Source organism: Penicillium macrosclerotiorum (assembly GCF_028827735.1).
Source record: "Penicillium macrosclerotiorum strain IBT 26536 chromosome Unknown utg000003l_segment0_segment0, whole genome shotgun sequence".
Classification (NCBI taxonomy): Eukaryota; Fungi; Ascomycota; class Eurotiomycetes; order Eurotiales; family Aspergillaceae; genus Penicillium; species Penicillium macrosclerotiorum.
This window is the reverse complement of record NW_026643083.1, coordinates 513074-532343: the sequence shown is the minus strand read 5'-3', so window position 1 is coordinate 532343 and position 19270 is coordinate 513074. Positions and strand designations below refer to the sequence as shown.

The window sequence follows — 19270 nt, the reverse complement described above, 5'->3', positions numbered from 1 at the left end:
GCGTAATTGGTATATTTACTGGAAGAAGACTACCAGGTACCAACCCGATGCTGTGAATCCGGTTGGGGGGGCAGGAGCTCGACCGACGTCAGTGTCACGTGATGTGATGTGGCAGAACGGTAGTGGCTGTTGAGTATCCACTATTACATAAGACCATCCTTTCTGTGGCTGGAGCAAACCGTTTGCCCGTTGCCCCGCCCTCGCGATAACGGATAACAAGATAACGAGATAAAGCCCCGATAAAGCCAGCTGAAGAGAACCGAATCAACGAACGGAAGATGATGATCCATAGTTGCCTCGCTGGGTCACCTCTCAATTCCGATATCTACCGTCCGACAACGCCATCCAACACGCCATTGAAGTCGTGCGGCCTATGGCCGCTGAGAAAAAAGTTGGTTTTGTTGGACAATCCAATTGTCGATCCCGCGAGACTGCGCGGGGCAGCACATTCCCCTGGCCGAGTCAGTTCGCGAGGAATTTCCATCCCACCCCGCCATGCTACACAGCCCGAATGTCAGCATACTTGGTAGAACAAACATGGCAGCTGCATGCTCGCCAGGAAGTCTATCTCGTGCCACGGCCGACATTCGTGGCTCTACTTGTGTTTGCAGGGAATGCATCAACGACTGTGTGAGTGTACACGACATCTTTTTCCCTCCCCCTCCCCCTTCGCCCCTCCCTTTTGTCCCGCAATTCCCAGAGGGGAAATTCTTGCAAAAGTATAAGTCGATCGGACGGGCGATCCCCCTCCATGATCCTTGGCGGCAGCGTGCACAAAAACTCCGGTGCAGCACGGCATAGCTCACCGCCAGATGCTCGCGGTGGCTATCGATCTGCCCATGATGTTGGTTGTGGATAGTGATTGGTGGGCGCAGAGTTGCTTTTCTTTTTTTTTTCACTTCATTTGGCTTTTCGATTTTTGCCCTGGCGGTGTCATTGGAGGCCGCAGAAAGCACCCTATGGGTCGGAGAGAGTCCGGTGAAAGTTTTTTTTGGGCACGAGAGGCATTCTATTTGTTGTTTTTTCTTTCCCTTACTCTTGATTTCTTCGACGATGTGGAGTATGCGACGTATACTATTATTATACTGTGTACGGCTATCCTGCATCATCCTCTTATCATCTAAGCCCACATGCACCCTCGCACGCGGTATCGGATGCGAATGCGAGCGACTGCAGTCCGATCCAACTTCCAACGGGTCGCTACCAAGCTACCAAAAGATGGCGTCTCGATGGAGGCGGGTCGTAACTTATCTCGATGGATCAATTGATCTACTTGGATCTACTTGATCTAGACCGGAAACAATCTTGTCTCATCTTGACTTAAATTGACTAAAGGACTATAGGACTAGATATGACTCTATAGATATTCGGATTGACGTACTGCGCACACGGCCAAGGCGCTCCCAGATCACCTGACCGCCCGGGGGAGATGAGCTGCAGTTCGGCGCGTATCCGTTGCTAATTCGCCGCTCATTCGTGGGCGCCGGATGTCCACTCGTTGCCCACTTTTGCCTTGTTCTTCCCAGTCATCTGCGCCTCCCCTGATGCTGATCATGCTGATCAACCTGAACCCAGAATCCTTTTTGCGCGGATCGCAAGCTGAGCCAGAAACGAAAAAGCAAACATCACCACATGCATCGCATCCAGCCTCTCGCCCGGATCTCAATTCTTCGTACGTCAGTATAGATGTACGCAACGATATTTGAAGGGAGGATGGCTCCGGTCCGGTCTTCTTGTCTGGCGCGTTCGAAGCCAGTCCAGGAGATTGAAATACCGTGGTATGGGATTTATTGTGCCTGGGGCGCGGTAGCCGCCCGGGGCTTTTTTAGGTTGCTTTGAGACGGAATCCCAGCCCACGATCGGTCGGGGACGATGTACCGGGTGTACCGGGTGTACCTGGTGTACAGAAGTCTCCTGTGCGTCTGACGTACGGCATATACTTCTCTAGCTTCCGTAGACATAGACTCTCTCTAGGCGATATATAAGTCCCATGTACCTTGTTCCTTGTACCGAGTACCAAGTCGGGTACCCGTCTCTAAACGTCCAATATACTTCGGCGGCACGGCAGACGGAGATGCAGTCGAGGTACCTCGACAGACAGGATTCGTCGTGCATTTTTAGTTTGCACTATCGTCCTGGAGGGTGCAGTTGAACGAGGGGGAAGCAGGGGCGAATTCCCCTCCCCCTCCCCCCGTGGGTTCATTGGTGAAAGCCTCGAGAGTCAAAGCATTCGAAGTTGACTTATAATCCTCAACTGATGCGCTCGTCTCCGCTCATCGACCGTATATCCCACGAGGTGGGCGCAACAGCCCTTCCCCATTGGGCCCTATGCAGATCGCTAACTCGCTTCCCTCTTTACGAGCGGTAATGCCCCCCCCCCCCCCCCCCTTCTCTTCTCCTCCACGTACTCCCCGACGGCGGACCAAAAAAGAAAACATGCAGCGAGCCACACTGGAAAGGCTTGGCGCTGGGAACATTCTGCAAATGACCGTGCCGTGTCTCACCCAATAAGCAGCCCCCCGCGGTATCGTCGTATGTCCCGGGCTGTGAGGATCAGCCCAGGGTGGAGAGAGGAGCCCCGGCCAACCCCCGAGAGCGTCTATTGTTCTCCGGGACGGGGCCGAGAGAGAATGATCGCATATCAGAATATCAGTCATATCCCCCTCCCTTTCCAACCCTTCAATTTCGCAAGAGGCGTTTGGTGTATTTTGTAAACGCGAAAACAAAGTAAAATAAAGAAAAGAGAGAGAGAGAGAGGAGGAAGAGGACAAGGGAGTACTACAGTTCGCAACACCGCACCGCATCGCATCACGGGCGAAGCTGATTCTATGTAGTATGTCGTATGTAGTATGTTGTGGTCAAATGGATGTATCTCTCCCTGTCTTCGATACTTTCGGCCCTTCCAAGCCCGTCGGGACGAGCGACCCTTTGCTGCACTGCGACACCATTTGACACTGCAAGGATAGCTGCATGCGAACTCCTGGCCGGCAGCTGCGTCTGCAGCCAAAGTGGCTGGGATCAAAGGTTGACCCGAGCGTCCTGGATTTCTGTTGCGGCGCTTCTGTCAACCCCGGACTCCAGGCGTGTGTGGACGTTGTGCTATCGATCGCAATCTTCTACATTTCCTTTTTCTGCTCTCTGGAGGTCGGTGTTCGCTGTTCTATGGGATTGGCAGGCTCCTGGTATGAGAGATTCCCCCGCGCTGTCTGAGGCTGAGATCTGCGATTCAAGTCTACTGCCAGGGATGGCTGTTGGGGTCCGCAGAGACAACTCGAAGAACAAACAATTCGCATCCCGTCATCGGTCAAAGTATCATGTTCTGTGTCTCCATCCCCCATCCCGTCTGCATGCGCTCTGAAACACCCTCGAACGCCCACGATGGCGAGTACCCTCCTTCCCGAGACCGTGCGATCTATCACCTCGCCGTTTGACCTGACCTCCCCCAGCCATGTCCTTTTGCTTCTGCAGTTTTGTGTTTTTATTTCCCTCACATTAATGAAAGGCGCATTGGCAGGAGGACAGGGAACCATGGGTCAGAGACGGGCCTAGCTCACTTTTCTTTTTTGTCGTCCCTTTTCTTCTTTCGGGAACCCGGAATGTAGGTAGCGGTGTGGCTGATGGCGGGGACGGAGAATGTCAAGAGTTGTCGAGTCCCCGCGAGCCACGGCAGTCCGTGATGTTCCGTTTTGATGTCATGTCGGGATCAAATGGGAACCAGCGAACGGAGGAGATGAAGTCACGAAGTCAACCGTCCCATACGAATATAGTCTGATAGCCTGGACATTGATTTACCTTCAATCTTCATCCACCGGCCAAAAAAAAAAAAACAATGCCCCCCTTCGCGCTCCACCCGGATCCACAATAAATGATCGTAATCCGTAATCCACGGGAAGATGACTCCACTCGCTTGGGACCCAGTGGAATGTCAGATGTCAGTGCGAGCTGACTCGCCCAGATAGCGCCCATGTCCATGCTCGCCCGGCCCGGTGATTGGCGGGCGCGTGGTTCATTTGGAGTCTCCGTAATGCACCTGATGGCTTGCGCTCGCGAGTTCGTTCGATGGCTTGATTTGGTCCAGTTTTTCGGGATGGCCCTTTCGGAGTTGAAATTGGATGTTGGTCAGCCGTGATGCCTTCGAATTCCTTCGCGGTTGGTTTTTTCGCCTCTGCGATTCGGTCGTCGTGTGTTCTCGTGTTCATCGGTTTCTCGTCTTCGTTTCTCTTTTACACCTGGCCCCGACAGGAAATTTCCCGTCGGCGCGAGCGATGCAGATTGGCCTGGTGGAATCCTGCGACGCAGATATCCTTTGCATGTGCAGCGGAGCCAATCGTGGCCCCCGAGACACTTTGGTTGTCCACTGCAGATGACCCCAACAGTATCCGGTAAGGACTGACCGGGAACACGGAGCTTCTGTACGGGCTCTGATTCTCTGATTGCCCTCGACTGCTGGACCGAGTATAGTGCCCCCCCCCCCCCTCCTCGCCCAAAAAAAGCGGGCCACCGAGCACAGGGCAACTGTGTCCTCGGCATTCCCACCCGGGCTGGGCGGCTGGGGTGGCCTGCGTGGTGGCTGCGATCATCACCAGGCCGCCACTGAACATCATGAGGGACATTGGACGGACGTGATCTCAGGTGGAGAGCAACGTGCAGTCGTCGTCGATCGGGGGAGGAGGAGGGGGATCAGGACGAACAGAATGACCCAAGAAAACCCCCCAAAAACCACAGAGCAGAAAGCTAGAGACCCACCGGCCGAGCGTGATAGACGGATCCTTACTCTCTCTGTTACTAGGAGCTCTCTCGCAGGGGATCGACTCAGTGAACGAGGATGCGAGGCATGTACTCCGTCCCTTCGTCCTCCGTACTGAGTACCCATTGGGAGGTCGCAGCGTCTTTCGGTCGATCCAACCGAAGGGTCTGATAGACGCCGACCTCGCAGCGCAAGAGGAGTCCCTCGTCGCCCCCGCCGCTGATAGGCTCGCCACTTGCCCGGGCGTCCGTTAGCTGCAGGATAATTAGCATCCGTCCATCTGTCCCGAATGCGGATGGAAATTAGGATATGATTCCGTTCGGATCGGTATTGCTGAGTATTTACGGAGTATCGTAGTATGATCCTCGGGATTTCATGGACAGGTCCCCCATCTTGGGTATTTTCAATTTCGAGGATGATTGTAATTGTAAATTGTATCCATTGCGCTGGGCAAAACGGCAGAGGAGGTACGCGGCTCCATACTCTCCATGTCCCTATACTTCTCCCAGACCAACCAACCACACACATGAAACCGAGCCCGGTTTGATGATCAAGACGCGAGGGGGAGGGCCGATGCGGAGAATCCTCAAACCCTATGAGCCAGATGGGAAGCGCAATTAATAGGCGGGCATATAGGTATCCAGGAGATCGAGAGGAGGATCATAACAGGAGGCTGTTATGACACGCTGATACAGGTCAACCCCTAAAAAAAGGCGTTGGAACAATAAGATCGAGCAAGTAAGACGATGGAGACGAATGATGGCCTTAATCCACGCAAATACCGCATCAGATAGACTCCATCCAGTCGGGCCAGTTGGGATACTGGGACCATCTGGGACCATTTGAGGGGGAAGCCCCTGATGAAACCCGTGAGTATTTCTGACGGTAACGAAAACACGACCTGCCTCATTAACCGTGCACTTATCGCGATCGCCATTCTTATTGAGCGGTTACCCCGTGCCACCAAAACCCATTTCCCTTCAACTTTCTTCCTCTCTCAAGACTTTCCCCCTCCCCCTTCCCACAACGACCTCGATTCCTTGGGGTTATTTCTCCTTCCACGCTCCTTTTGACTCGAAGTATCTAGGTATCGATTACTCCCCTCATCTTCTTCTCCTTCTTCTTCTTCTCCTCTTGCCCGCCCTCCGAGCCTCCCTCCTAACAGGCCCGCTCCTCTCACCCCCCCCCAAAAAAAAAACACAGAGCCTCCCCACCCACATCCACCCTCTTATGCACCTTGCACCGCCATGCGAGCTGGAGGCAATAGAAACTGACTCCTCACATCACCTAGACGATACGTTCTTTCAAACCATAGGTCGCGCCAGCAAAATGTCGACCCTCTCTGACAGCATCTACTGAGCGATCCATCTTCAGAGTTCTCCGGGTTCATCTCCTGCCTCGCGGAACCCCCCGTTTCTACTACCATGGAGAAACTAAACACTGAAGATGGACAACTCTTCATCAAGGTGCGTCGCTCTCCTCTTGAGACGGGAAACTCGGGAGCCCCTCATCGCCCATCCGATTCCCTAGCCGCCCGGTTTGCTGATGTGCTTTGTTTGTTTGTTTCCAGAACCTGGCCAGTTTTGTCCGGACTCATGAAAAGGCCCTCGCGAACGCGCTGCAGCTCCGTCGCCAGTCCAAAAATGTCGTAACCCCCCAATCCCCGACCAGCGCCTCGACCTCCGGCTCCTTCTCCTCTACCTCCCTGACCCTGGCCGCGGCCTTATCCTTCGGAGCCCTGAAGTTCACCTCCCAAAACATCAAGCCCGCCAAACTCACCCTGACGCCGCACCACCTCTTCTACCTCCTGTCGCGCTTCGAGGATCTGTCGATTGCGGTGGGGCCGATGAACGTCCGTCTGGAGAATATTCATACCGAGGTGTCTCAGTCCTACGTGTCGTTCCTGAACAAACCCCAACGGTCCAAGAGCGATGGGGCGTCCATCCATTCCGTATCCAGCGTGCGTAGTGTCATGTCGGGCATGAGCGGCCTCTGGTCCTCATTTGGTCTCGGTCTCAAGGACTCGACCTCCAAGTCTGAAAAGGCCAAGGTCGCCCTGGAAGCGGACCTGAAGTACCTTTACTCGGCATTTACGAAGATCCCCTGTCTCCGCTTGGCTCCGGACCACCGGGCTCGCCTCATCAGTGGTTACGAAGAATTTCCTTTCGATACGGCTGTGCCGCTTCATTCTTTCAAAAACCTGAGCGCTTTAGAGATCATCGACATAGACTACCGCTCCTTCTACGGGTGGGACCGCCTATCCGAGCAGCTGCGCACCCTCTCCATTAAACGGGCTCATCTGGATGATCCCGCCGATCTGCTGACAAGAATTGTGCTGGACGACATCGACAAGCGACGACGCCGCTCAGCTAAGTCTCAACAGTCCCCGCCGCTCGGCTGGGCGACCAGTGCTGGCACTCAACCCGTCCACACCCCCGAGCATACTTCCATCTCCGCACCAGGGTCTCCGGTGGCTGAGAATGCCCTCGCGAGCAGTACCAGCCCCAAGTCCGTCCCCATGATGCGCGCCGGATCGGAGGGGACGAAGGTGCGTGCCCGGGCTGAGAGCCTCTCCCCCAGCCGCCCGGCCACCAAGCATGGTCACCGTCACACCCGCAGCCAACGTATTCGGCGAACGGGCTCAGGTAGCTCGAACTCCAGTGACACCTCGGGAGGTTACCGGACCGGCAGTTCATCGATTCTTCTCCCCGGCGTTCTCCCTCCCTCCAAATGGCGATTCCTTCGACACCTTGGGCTCCCGGAGAATTCGTTAACATCAATCTCCGCGGCCAGCCTGGCTCCCGTGGCCAATACCCTCAACTCCCTTGATCTGTCCTCAAACCTCTTGACTGAGATCCCGGACAGCTTGGCTTCGCTGATGGCTCTCCGTGCCCTGAACCTGTCCCACTGCATGATCGATTCTCTGCACTCCCTTTCGCGGAATCCCCTTCCCGCAATCACCGCCCTCAACCTTCGAGGTAACCGACTCCGCTCGCTGGCGGGCATCGAGCGATTACTCTCCCTGGAGAGGTTGGACTTGCGGGACAACAACCTCATGGATCCGACAGAGATGGCACGCCTGACAAGTCTCCCTGAAATACGCGAGATCTGGGTGTCCGGCAATCCGTTTGTGAAGACTCACTCCAATTATCGTGTGACGATCATGAATCTGTTCCGGCGGACCCCTGGCTATGCCGAGGATATCATCATTGATGGACGTGGACCTGGTTATACAGAACGAAAGCAATTGGTCGACCGTGTTGCAGAGCCGGAAGGGGCCCCTGTCGTCCGTTCTAGCGCCGCAGACCAGTCGACCGTGGTGCAAAAGTCCACTAGCCCTGCTGCTGTCGCCCAGGGCCCGCCCCCACCAGTACCCCCCAAGGATAATATTGATCTCTCTCCCACAGCTGTTGCTCCGCAGGAGGGGGACAGCGGAACCAATCGCCGCAAGAAGATCCAACGGCGCCGAATTGTCGACCTATCGATTGACAACCCCTTTACCACGGACGGCCTCGGCGCCGCTGGTCCCGCCACAGCAGGCCTCTTGCCAATCCAGCAATTACATGGCCCTGCCAGCCCTTCTGTTGTGCTCCCACATGAGCTCCAGCTGAGATTGGAGAGTGGTACACCTTCGGGGTCCTCCAGCATTCAAAGCCCGGCTAAGCCCATGCGCTCCTCGAGTCCCCCCTCCCTGCAGACCACCATGCTTTCATCCACATCAAGTAAGGATTGGGCTCTGGACGAAGAGCTCTACCGTCAACAGTTGGAGGCTCTCCGTCAGGACGTTGGCCAGAGCTGGATCACCGTTCTTGGGGAGCATCCCTGGGACAACTCTCAGAAGGGCCTTGCAGCGAATCATCTACCTGGCACTGGCCTTGATCATGCTGCCCTTCCGACTGCGCCACTTGCCCGGGCCAGCAGCCATGCGATCCTGAGTGGTGGCCATGCCTTGGGTGGTTAAAAAGCATTTTCTTATTATTTTAGGGTTGGGCTTTCATGCTTCTTGCATTTGGCATCACTTTTAGCCATTCATCCCATCTATCGCCGAGGTCTATCTCCCCATCTCTCAGGCGGTCTTTCTCCCTTCTACTTTCAATACGGATGTTGGAAAGAATTTCCCAATACATCATTCCCATCGTGATAAAACCCTACTCTCCCCCCACTTTTTTTTTCCTGTCTCATTTTTGTCTCCTCAAGGTATGCTAATCCAGCTGCCTGACTACTTGCATTGTTTTCGGCGTTGGATGACTTATGAGATAATGGCGGGTTGGATGTATGAACATTTACGGCCGTTTTTATTTGTTTTCGTCCTTTTTTTTCAACTTTATTTGTTTTTTGCCGTTTGATTTTATCTGCTGTTTTCTTTTCTTTTCTTGCGCCATCTCTCCCCCCCGCATCAAAAACGCATATCTATGCGGCCTTCATCTCTTCCGGAGAGGTCCACCGTGAAAGATCGACTTGATTCCTAGAGCGCTTGTACTGTACTTGGATTTGTCTTTTTCCGTGCCTTGTGGCGTTGGTGGCATGATTTCTCTCTATTCCCCACTTTGTTCGTTTTTTCCTTGTTTTGTGCATGTTTCTTCCCAGTTTATTTTTTGGTGGTTTTTAGTGATTTTTCTCCTGCTTTTGATGCTCCTTGTTCTTGTTCCGGTGTGCTTCAGGAGCGAAGTTCGGAAAATAATATCAATTCTGTTTCGATTCCGATTCTCCTCGAATCGTAGTGGTTCTGAGACACTAATGTAAGTCGTAAATTATGGATGGGTTGTGCATGCATGCTTGTGGATATTAGGAGCTTGTGTGGACAGGGACCTTGCTCTAGTCAAAGATAGTCACGATAGTCTCGATAGTTACACCTATACTTTTAGGTACCAGTTAACGCCTAGCCGGGCACCGTCGCTCCAGGGTTCAGCGATCCAGTCATCGGGTATCCAATGGGAGCCCGGGGCCTGGTCGGCGCCATCGTCACATCTGGCCGGGACAGTGCGATTTAACCCCGTACCACATAGTATCGAGTGTTATAGACGTTATCGGGACTTGAGTTGTCGCCAGGTTCCTGTGGAGATCGTGGAACTTATATAGGCGCTTGGCTAGTGCTAGGGCCTCGCTGACTGCCTGAAGAGCGAAGGGTCGAGACCGGCGGCAACTGCAGGAGCCCCTCCTTCGATGTCGTGTGGCAGGGGAGAAAAAGAGGGGATTTAAAGAAAGAGGGAGGGTCGAGACAGCCGATTCAGTCCAAGCGTCAAGCACAAAGCGCAAAGCGACCGTCTGAAGAGATTTGGAGGGCATTCGGACGGACTGCTATCGGTTGGGGTGAAACGGCGATCTATAACGGGCAAACACCCCAAACACCACCCGGTCTGCACCTCGCAACTCACGAACTCTCAACTTCCCTCCCTTCTTCAACTCTGCACCACCTGCAACTTCTGCCAACCCCCCTCGTCGTTTCGCACGTCTGCCTTCCTCGAGGCTTCAACTGCTCTGCGGCTTCGACCGACCGTAAAATTTCTGGCCTCCCTTGACTCCTTGTCTCTGCCTCGCCTGTCTTCCACCACCCCCGGAAAACTTCGATCGCTCCATCTCGGAATCCCCCTCCCTTCATCCCGCTTGACCTCGACGCTGCGGTTGTCTTATCACCCTTTCCCTCGAGGCGCTTCGGAGCTGTTGCTGTGATTTTTGGATCTCGTCCCTCATCCAAGTCACGGTTTTTTTTTTTTTTTCATCACCTCGGGCAGCCGCTGCACTCACGGTCACAGCGTCTGGACCATCCCTACCAGATCCCACCTTCCCCCCAAACACCGCGGCCGGAAGGCCTCATCCAAGAGCCTTAGATCTCATTGAATTTTTCTTCGGTACGTGTTTTATCGCGTTTATTTGCTTATCCTATATCATCGACTCAAGGGGGGCGAGAAGAGAAGGACGAGACAAAACACGTCCACCTCTGTCGGTGGCGGCCCAAGCAAAAAAAAAAAAAATTCCATCGAGGCGCCTAGACACCCTGCCCTCCCACCGTCCGCTTCTCAGATTTGAGAATCGGACTAACATCCTGGTCGCTGTTGAACACATTGCTAACTTGTGCCGCCGTGACAGAACATAGCCGCCGCGTCATCAATTCTTCACTCGCTTCGGAAGTTATCCCTTCCCCCTCGCGTTTTTTTCGTTCCTTCCCCCCCTCTTTCCTTCGCTCTTCTCTCCGTCATTCGCTAGAGATCACCCGCCATGGCTGATCAGGAAGTGGATTTGGATTCCATCATCGACCGCCTGTTGGAGGTGAGGGGTAGCCGTCCGGGCAAGCAGGTCCAACTGCTGGAGTCCGAGATCCGTTATCTCTGCACCAAGGCCCGAGAAATCTTCATCTCGCAGCCTATTCTTTTGGAGCTGGAGGCCCCCATCAAGGTGCGTGGTCGACGTCTCCCGAGTCCCTCAAGGCGGAGGGGCTCGGATGTTGTTTTTTTTGCTTCGCCCCATCTGGTCTGCCTGAAGTCGCGTGTTGCTAATGTGTTTCGTGTTTTTAATAGATCTGCGGTGACATTCACGGCCAATACTACGATCTTCTGCGCCTTTTCGAATACGGCGGTTTCCCTCCCGAGGCTAACTACCTCTTCCTCGGTGACTACGTCGACCGCGGCAAGCAGTCCCTCGAAACTATCTGCCTCCTTCTCGCGTACAAGATCAAATACCCCGAGAATTTCTTCATTCTGCGTGGCAACCACGAGTGCGCCTCCATCAACCGTATCTATGGCTTCTACGACGAGTGCAAGCGACGATACAACATCAAGCTGTGGAAGACTTTCACTGATTGCTTCAACTGTCTGCCCATTGCTGCCATCATTGATGAGAAGATCTTCACCATGCACGGTGGTCTGAGCCCAGACCTCAACTCCATGGAGCAGATCCGCCGTGTCATGCGTCCCACTGATGTAAGTCTCTTTCCCTGGACTGGGATTCCCCTTCCCCCTCCTCCTTCCATTGCTGTGGTCATGTCGGTGGGTATTTGAGGACTTGTGAGATGGTACCAGCAATACTTGCCGGAGGACTCCACCTGTGGCTCAGGGCCAATTTTGCTGACTGGAGTAGATTCCTGACTGTGGCCTCCTTTGCGATCTTCTGTGGTCGGATCCCGACAAGGATATCACGGGTTGGAGCGAAAACGACCGTGGTGTCTCATTCACATTTGGCCCTGACGTGGTGTCCCGCTTCCTTCAAAAACACGATATGGATCTGATCTGCCGTGCGCACCAAGTTGTGGAGGATGGATATGAGTTTTTCTCAAAGCGGCAGTTGGTCACGCTATTCAGTGCGCCCAACTACTGCGGTGAATTCGACAATGCTGGTGCGATGATGAGCGTTGACGAGAGTTTGCTCTGCTCCTTCCAGGTGAGTGGTTTATCAATTTCTACTCTCAATCAATCCCTCATCGTTGTCATCTTTCTAACCATTTTTCTCGTCTATCCAGATCCTGAAACCAGCAGAAAAGAAACAAAAGTACGTCTACGGGGGCATGAGCTCCGGCGGGCCCGTCACTCCTCCGCGCAAGCAAAAGAAGAAATAAACAAAAGGAATCAATACGAGCTTTCCCATGTGCAGCAGGTTCGGGCGGAGATAAGCCATTTTTTTGAAAAAAATCCACACGCCAAAACCTCGCCAACTGTCACCCTGGTCCTTCCGAATATTCTTCGACAACTGCCTAGCCATTTATCGCCAATCCCAACCATGTTACCCGTTTCTGCGCCATCCTACTACACAACAAATGCGTCCCATGTCTCCACACGCCTTCTCAACCTCCGTCGCAGGTCCCGTCCCCCTCCATCCTCTCTCAGCAATCCCCCTATCCCCAACGATGCGATCAACGACCGACGTCCACTCCTCATCGAGTATAGAGGGCTAGCCCAACACCCTACTTACGCTCTCGCCAGTCTATCCTCCCTCCCCCTCTCCCTCCACGCTCCGCAATTAAACCCACCGCTCTTCACCATCACACTTAGGGCCAAGGCTAACCTTCTATGCGACATGTGCAAACCTCTTCTGACTCCGTCTCGTCTCGTTCTCCTAATTTCTCTCTCGTGGCCGGACCTGCGCGGCACATTTGATGTGTCTGTACTTTTCGGAGCGGTCCTGAATTCCCAATTCCCCTCTTTCCCCCTTCCTTTTTATTAACAACTTCTTTTTTATCTTTCCGATTTTTTGTTTCCGTCTTTTGTTGTGTGTTCCCTTGCCTTTTTCCTTTCTCTTCTCTTTCTCGTTTTTCTTACCATCTGGTCGGAATTTTTTACTCTCGGCATCCTGGATTGGGGGTAAGGGGGAAACGGGGATCCTGGTTTATCTTCTCTTATTCCTTTCTTTGCTCTTTTCTTTTTTTTTCCTTTCCTTTTATCCGCTGCTCCTGTTATCGGTCCGCTGTTTGAATTGAAATGCATCTGTTCATGTTTATATGCATGCGTGTGGAAAATACACGCCGTCCCTCCCCGTGCACAGAGCTGATGCTCCTAGTAGGTAGATGGATGTAGATTCGAGACTCTGTAGACACACAACCCGATCGATTTCTGGACGTTGATTGACCTTTCTCTCTTTCTGGCTCTGCTCTATGTCGCTGTAGCTGCAGGGTTCGATAGCTTTGACCCATGCCTCTGTTAGGCACGACCTTGCGAAGATGGCGTCCTCCCCCTATGACGTTTGAACTTTCCGGGTTCGATTGAATTGTAGACCAAAGATGGGAGGCAGTGTATGGCTACGGAAACATAGAAGGTAGATCGGGACTGAGAATATTGTAAAAAAAAACCCGTGTTTTAGACTGAACTATTGTATAGTAGGAAGCGAATTGGCCAAAATAAAAAGAAATTCACCGGCTAATTGGCTGCAGCGGGAGGGAACAAGCGAAGCGGGGGGAGTGGGCAGGGGAAATGAAGGAGTTTGCGAGAGCAGACAAAACATTCTTTGGTTGGGGGAGGGGACGGGAGCGGCTGGAGGGAGTAGAGGGAGAAGACGTCAAAACGTCGGTCATGTTGAAAGTTGTTGTGGTGTTATTTGGGGAGGGGCTGGGGAGGGTGGTCTTTGTAGCATGAGTAGCATATTGCGGGACTGCTATACCGAGGTTTGGAGAGAGGTGAGAGGGTGGTGGCGGTGGTGTTTGCCGAGGGGGCGTTGGAGGGTGTGAGTGTCTGGCGGCTGATGGACAAGCTCAGACATATTGGGACAGCCATCTGATACCCTCACCGTATCCTGGATCAGAAGTCAGTTTGCTGTCTGTATGCGTATGGCACTACGACTGCGTGGCCAGATTGGAGGTGGCGCTGCAACTTACCCTGGCGCATGACGACACTGCACATGAACAGCTCGATCGGCCGGATGCCCTCGAGAGGAACCTTGCCCTTGCCAGTAGTCTGGTAAAGACCCAGCTGGTGGCGGAGCTCGTCCTCGCTGACAGCGTCGGGGTGGTCGATCTTGTTGCCGAGGACAAGGAAGGGGACCTTGGCGAGGTCCTCCATGGCAAGCAGGGCGTCAAGCTCGGCCTTGGACTCGGGGAAACGCTCGTAGTCCTTAGCATCGACCAGGAAGACGATGCCACTGACTTCAGGGAAGTAGTCCTTCCACAGACGACGGGCTATGTGAGCAAAGGGGGAGATTGATCAGTTGGGTGGTTCGGTTGATAGAGCTGGGTAGGGACTGAAACTATTCACTCACCCTGCTGGTGACCACCCAGGTCGAAAGTGGTGAATCGGTTGTTGCCGATGGCCAGCTCCTCAGAGGTCGGGTGAGCAGTAGGGGATAGGACGGCGACACGGTCATTCTGCCCGGTGTGGTGTTATCAGTCAGCTCATCATCCTCGCAAGTCCCCGGGTTTCCCACCACGCGACACATCCCAAACAGCTGCGCAGAAAGCGAAATCCCTGCCTTGGCGGTTGAAATCCTGCACACTTAGCTTCAAACCAAGTGAGGCTCGGCTCTCGGCCCCCAGCCGTAGCTCACATCCCGCTATCCGCGCAGCATATCCTCGCATTCCGCGGACTCACCTTCAACATGTGCAGCAGCGTGGTCTTGCCGGCATTGTCGAGACCGAGGAACAGAAGCTTGGCGTGCTTGTTCAGGAGACCAAGCGAGGCAAGGACATCGTAAACTAGATAGAGAATCAAGACGTTTATCAGCAACCCAGTTTTTCGCCCACAGGACCCCCGAGTCACAGGCGCAGAAGCCGCGGCACAATTGTCGGGGAAGGTAGAGGTGAGGAAGGTAGAGGTGAACCAGCCCGTCCCAGTTTGTCCAAAATATCCATCCGACTCGAAATGTCCATTGGCGCTGGATTTCTAGGGCCGGGCGGCCTTCTCTCATTGCTTTGCTCGTGATGACGGGCGACTGCGTTGGGGCTGGGGGTTGGGTGTCGAATCTGGCCACTTACACCAGTTGATGATCCACATGGCGAAACTGAGAACTCAGGAGGAGGCGGTGGAGGATTCAAACAAGGGAGAGCGGATGCTCGAGATCGCAGACAAGAGGGAGACGTCTAGGTGGATGGAGAGGGGGAAGAAAGAGAAGACAGGTTGATGTTGTTTTCGGGATCGGCCAGAGGCGTTGAGGCCTCAGGCATCAATCGCGGCCGCGGGTGGCGCATTGGGCGGAATCTCAGAACGGCGTGAGAGAGTGTGTGCGGAACTATAACAATCCCGACGTGGTGCCCGAATTTGATTGCTCTACGCAAGAGAAAAAGATGTTGAGAGAAAAAGATGCTTCGAGAAAGATATATACATCTAGCTTGCATTCGAGATGATTACCGCTAGCTATACCAATTGGAAATCCGCCCACTTTATCCACACCCAGCAAATTCAGATAAGGGTATATGCACCGTAGCCATGCAAAAGCTCAAGAGCGAAAGTGACCTCCTTGGAGCAACAGATATGCACCAGTAAGTAGAACGAAGTATAAAATGCAAAGGACAGAGTTCCCCCTTTTTGGGAATGATTATAAGAAAATAGAGAAAGGATTGAGAGTCACAAGAAAGTGTGATATAAAGGAAAACCGGTCAAGTGGATGACACACAGTTGGTTAAAGTATGTAAAAGCGAAGGATGCCCGGATCACAGACCCAAGGGACAAGGTGAAAAGAAAAAGGTAGAACCGGATATGTACAGGTATCAAAAATATGTAGTGTTCAAAGAAGGGGGGGGGGAAGAGAAGGTAGGACACGAAATTGGTCCTTATAGGAAAACCTAAACAGATAGGACGAGCTGGGCATCTTGACCGACGCCGTAAGCCCTGCACCTCTCAGCAACTTCGAGGCCAAGCTCCTTCATCCGTTCGGCTCCCTTGCCGGGAATCGGCCGCCGCACAGCCTGCTCTTTGGCAGCTTTGCGGCAGTGTTGGCGCCAGAACTTTTCTTTGCGTTTCTGGCGCTTCTTTTCAAGGCCCTCAACAATATCGATGGGGCCACGCGTATGCAGTTCACGAGTACGCGAATGCTCACGTTCGGGGGACTCGGTCAGAGGGGGAATGCCTTGCCACCGTTGAGACTTCTCCAGACTGGTGAAAAATGGGTTAGGAGTCCGCGGCAGCGACTTGGTGCGAACCAATGGTCGTCGTTGAACCAGGTGGCTGATATTCACACCACGAGGCGCCTCGATGGTTGGCATTTCCTCTGACACAGCCCACGTTTCAGGAGAAGGCGACTTGGCTCGCACCCGAGGGGGAGGAGACTTGAGACGCTTGGGCGAGGTCCGACCAGTCCGGCGAGGAGGCGGCGACATCATACGTTTGGGGGAATGACGCGGAGATGGCTTGCGAGGTTGACCATCTGTCCGACCACGAGCTGGTTCGAATACGAAGTCGTCAAGGTCACCTTGGGAGATGTCCTCCAGATCCTCATTGTCCTCTGGGTCGCTGGTGGGAAAACTGGGGTCGATGTCTTGGGGAATCAGAACGTGTTTGGAAAGACGGCGTTGCTCAAGACAGGACTTGTACGCGGCCTCCAGCGGACGGTCCTCGTCCAGGGTGCCACAGACAAAATCGGTACTGTCGGGTAAGTTCGGGGTGCCGGGGCGCATTTTGAGCCCCTTGGAAGGACGGCGACCGGGAATTCGTCGAACAGGTGCCGGCAACCACTTTGTGTGGTGATCATCGGTCATCGAGTCGAAGGAGGTATTTGAGGCGCGGCGTTCCATGGTCGTGGGAGGAGGGAAAACTTCAAGGGTCGGAGCGTTTGAATCAGAGGAAACGGCCGACGGCGCCCAGAACTCATAATCCGAGCCATCATCATCCTCTTCGTCCGATTCCGCGAAGCCAGCCTCATTGTCGGACTCGTTGCCATCGTCATCGGAGAAGTGGACGGTGGAATCATCATCAGCGAGATCTTCGATATCGTCGTCCTCGTCTTCGTCGTCCTCCTCGTCTTGGGCTTCCTGTTCGGCTTCTTCGCCTAATTGTCGGATGGCGTTCTCTTTCTTCATGCAATCGTTCAGAGTAATCTTCTCAGGATATTCAGTCGACTTGGTCACCCACTCGTCGTCTTCATCGACTGAGCTGGCAAACTCATGGAACCGAGTAGCCTCGGATTCCTCAAACTTGCCCAGGCCGCTGGTTGGCACGCCCTTAGGGGGTGTGGTCATTGCCGGGAGCTTCTCTTCCTTGACGCCAACGACGCGTTCAACAGAAGGCTTGCGCGCCACTGGAGCTGGGGAGCCGCGGCAACGGTTTCGGAAAACAGACTTACGACCCGGGGAGCGTTCTCTAGAGATATTCAATTGGCGTCCAGGGCAAACAAAGGTAAGCGTCGTTCGGCGCAGAGGGGCTTCCGGGGCCTTGGTCGTAGTGGAGGTAGGTTGAGGTTCAGGGCGAGGGGGTGCGGCGGGTTTCACTTGGATCGAGTCTTCGGTCCTCCGACCACAGGCAAAGCTGATACAACGTTTACGCCCCAAATTGGCTTCCACGGTCGTCTCGTTGGTGTCCACAACCTTGACCTTGGGTGTGGTATCCTTCTTTCCGTGCATGTGCGTGTGCTTTCCCATCATCTGCGGGGGCAAGGGTGGGCTCGGAGTGTTGGAGAGGGAAGGGCTGGTCAGGCCGCCATCGCTGGTCAGCTCGGCGGTTGAGATGCCACTGATGTTGCTGTGAGGATAGGATCGGTAGGTGTATGCGGAGTCATGGAGGGCGGGATGAGGTTCGGTGGGGGACATCTCCGGGCTGCTCTTCAAGGCACGCGTGAGCAAAGATTCCTTGCCGACCATTGCGGGCCGAGCAAAGACAATTCCTTCCTCCTTGTGCATCGGAGTGGCATGGAGGACATGTTGATCGGGAGGCTCGTCCAGGTCCTCAGCCAGGTCGGCGTCGTCGTGGGCCGGCCGGGACGAAGAGTTGGGCGTGAGCAGCATCTTGAGTAGGTTCTGGAATGAAAACGGTCTTTCTCCACGGGGTTGGGCCATGTTTCGAGCAAAGCAAAGCGAAAAGGTTCGCGAAGGAAAGGTTCGAAGTGGTGGCGATGTTCACGACGTAGATCCAATAGTCGTGAGGGTTCGCCGGCGTATGCGCTCTTCCAAGATCGATCACGAATCACAATCGACCCGAGGTTAGAGGCAAAGCAAATGTCCCGGGGAGGACACTGGTCATGATATAAAACGCATGGCTAGGGGGAAAAGAGGTTCCTCAGGTCCAAAAAAAGCAGATGACGATGAGAGGGTCGCCAAGAGGAATAATTGTCTTTCAAGAATGGCCGGTCAATGAAGCGCCGGGGCAGGAATACCTCTAGGCTTAGCGCCAAGCGTCCGTGCTTTAAGAAGGGGGTGGGGGAAAAGAAGGCTGTGAAGTAGGCAAAAGGAAGAATGTTCAGAGAGAAGAAGACGAAGAAACCGAGTGGGAGTGGAGAGGTTAAAGGGCAGGAAGTAGGCGAGTTCAGAGTATGGTAGTCACCGTACTGGGCGGTTGGTGGTAGTACTGGTCGTCCGTAATCTGGTGGAGGGGGAACTGCAGAAGGGGGGGGGGGGACCTGACAATACCGGACAATACCGCCTTCCCCTGCAGGCCATGATGCGCATTCAAGTCGAATCGGTCGATACAACCCTGACCATACCACCATACACGGCTGGGCGGCAAGGTCGGCTTAGGCTTAGTCTGGTTTTTTTGGTGCAAGTTTTTCGTTTGCCACAAAACCAATTTTTCACCCATTTTTGCTTTCCCACTTTCCCTGTCGCGTACCTCCTGTACTGCCCGTATTGTCTGCACTGACTACACTCTGTACTTCGTGTACTGCATATACCTCCATGACATGAGAGCCCTTCCATGCTTGTTCCAGACCCACTCTCCACCTCTCCATCGATGCACCTTACAGTACATTGTTCCTGCGCCTCAGACCCTAGTCCACCGGAAATAGTAGCATCGATGGACTCTGGTTCACAGCACATATGAAACGGACGACCACTATTCTGAATACGTTGGGACTATACTATCATTAAATGATGGTCCCGCGCGGTCTGATCCTAATACCAAAGAGGGTTTCATCTTATTGTGGTGGGGATGACTGTCCAGTCGCGCGACTCCGAGTCCTCGA

At 53.9% G+C, this 19270-nt stretch overlaps 5 protein-coding genes across 5 annotated transcripts; 3 read left to right on the top strand and 2 right to left on the bottom strand.

Annotated features, from left to right (window-relative positions):
* Positions 1–6171: 6171 nt before the first annotated feature.
* On the top strand, positions 6172–8708 carry N7462_003078 (leucine-rich repeat domain-containing protein; the record flags this gene model as incomplete). The annotated part of the gene is made up of 2 exons (XM_057074804.1): positions 6172–6213; positions 6318–8708. The coding sequence occupies 2 exons, from the start codon at positions 6172–6174 to the stop codon at positions 8706–8708; spliced, it is 2433 nt and encodes an 810-aa protein (XP_056934309.1).
* A 2255-nt stretch (positions 8709–10963) lies between these two features.
* On the top strand, positions 10964–12296 carry glcA (type 1 serine/threonine-protein phosphatase catalytic subunit GLC7; the record flags this gene model as incomplete). The annotated part of the gene is made up of 4 exons (XM_057074803.1): positions 10964–11140; positions 11263–11664; positions 11822–12121; positions 12201–12296. The coding sequence occupies 4 exons, from the start codon at positions 10964–10966 to the stop codon at positions 12294–12296; spliced, it is 975 nt and encodes a 324-aa protein (XP_056934308.1).
* A 161-nt stretch (positions 12297–12457) lies between these two features.
* N7462_003076 (uncharacterized protein) lies at positions 12458–12901 on the top strand (the record flags this gene model as incomplete). Its single annotated transcript, XM_057074802.1, has 1 exon — positions 12458–12901. One exon carries the CDS (start codon positions 12458–12460, stop codon positions 12899–12901), a length of 444 nt encoding a protein of 147 aa, XP_056934307.1.
* Positions 12902–13968: 1067 nt separating this feature from the next.
* Positions 13969–15156, bottom strand: sar1 (Arf family GTPase SAR1; the record flags this gene model as incomplete). Its single annotated transcript, XM_057074801.1, has 4 exons — positions 13969–14345; positions 14426–14531; positions 14755–14858; positions 15138–15156. 4 exons carry the CDS (start codon positions 15154–15156, stop codon positions 13969–13971), a joined length of 606 nt encoding a protein of 201 aa, XP_056934306.1.
* A 788-nt stretch (positions 15157–15944) lies between these two features.
* On the bottom strand, positions 15945–18149 carry N7462_003074 (DUF2457 domain-containing protein; the record flags this gene model as incomplete). The annotated part of the gene is made up of 1 exon (XM_057074800.1): positions 15945–18149. One exon carries the CDS (start codon positions 18147–18149, stop codon positions 15945–15947), a length of 2205 nt encoding a protein of 734 aa, XP_056934305.1.
* Positions 18150–19270: the final 1121 nt, after the last annotated feature.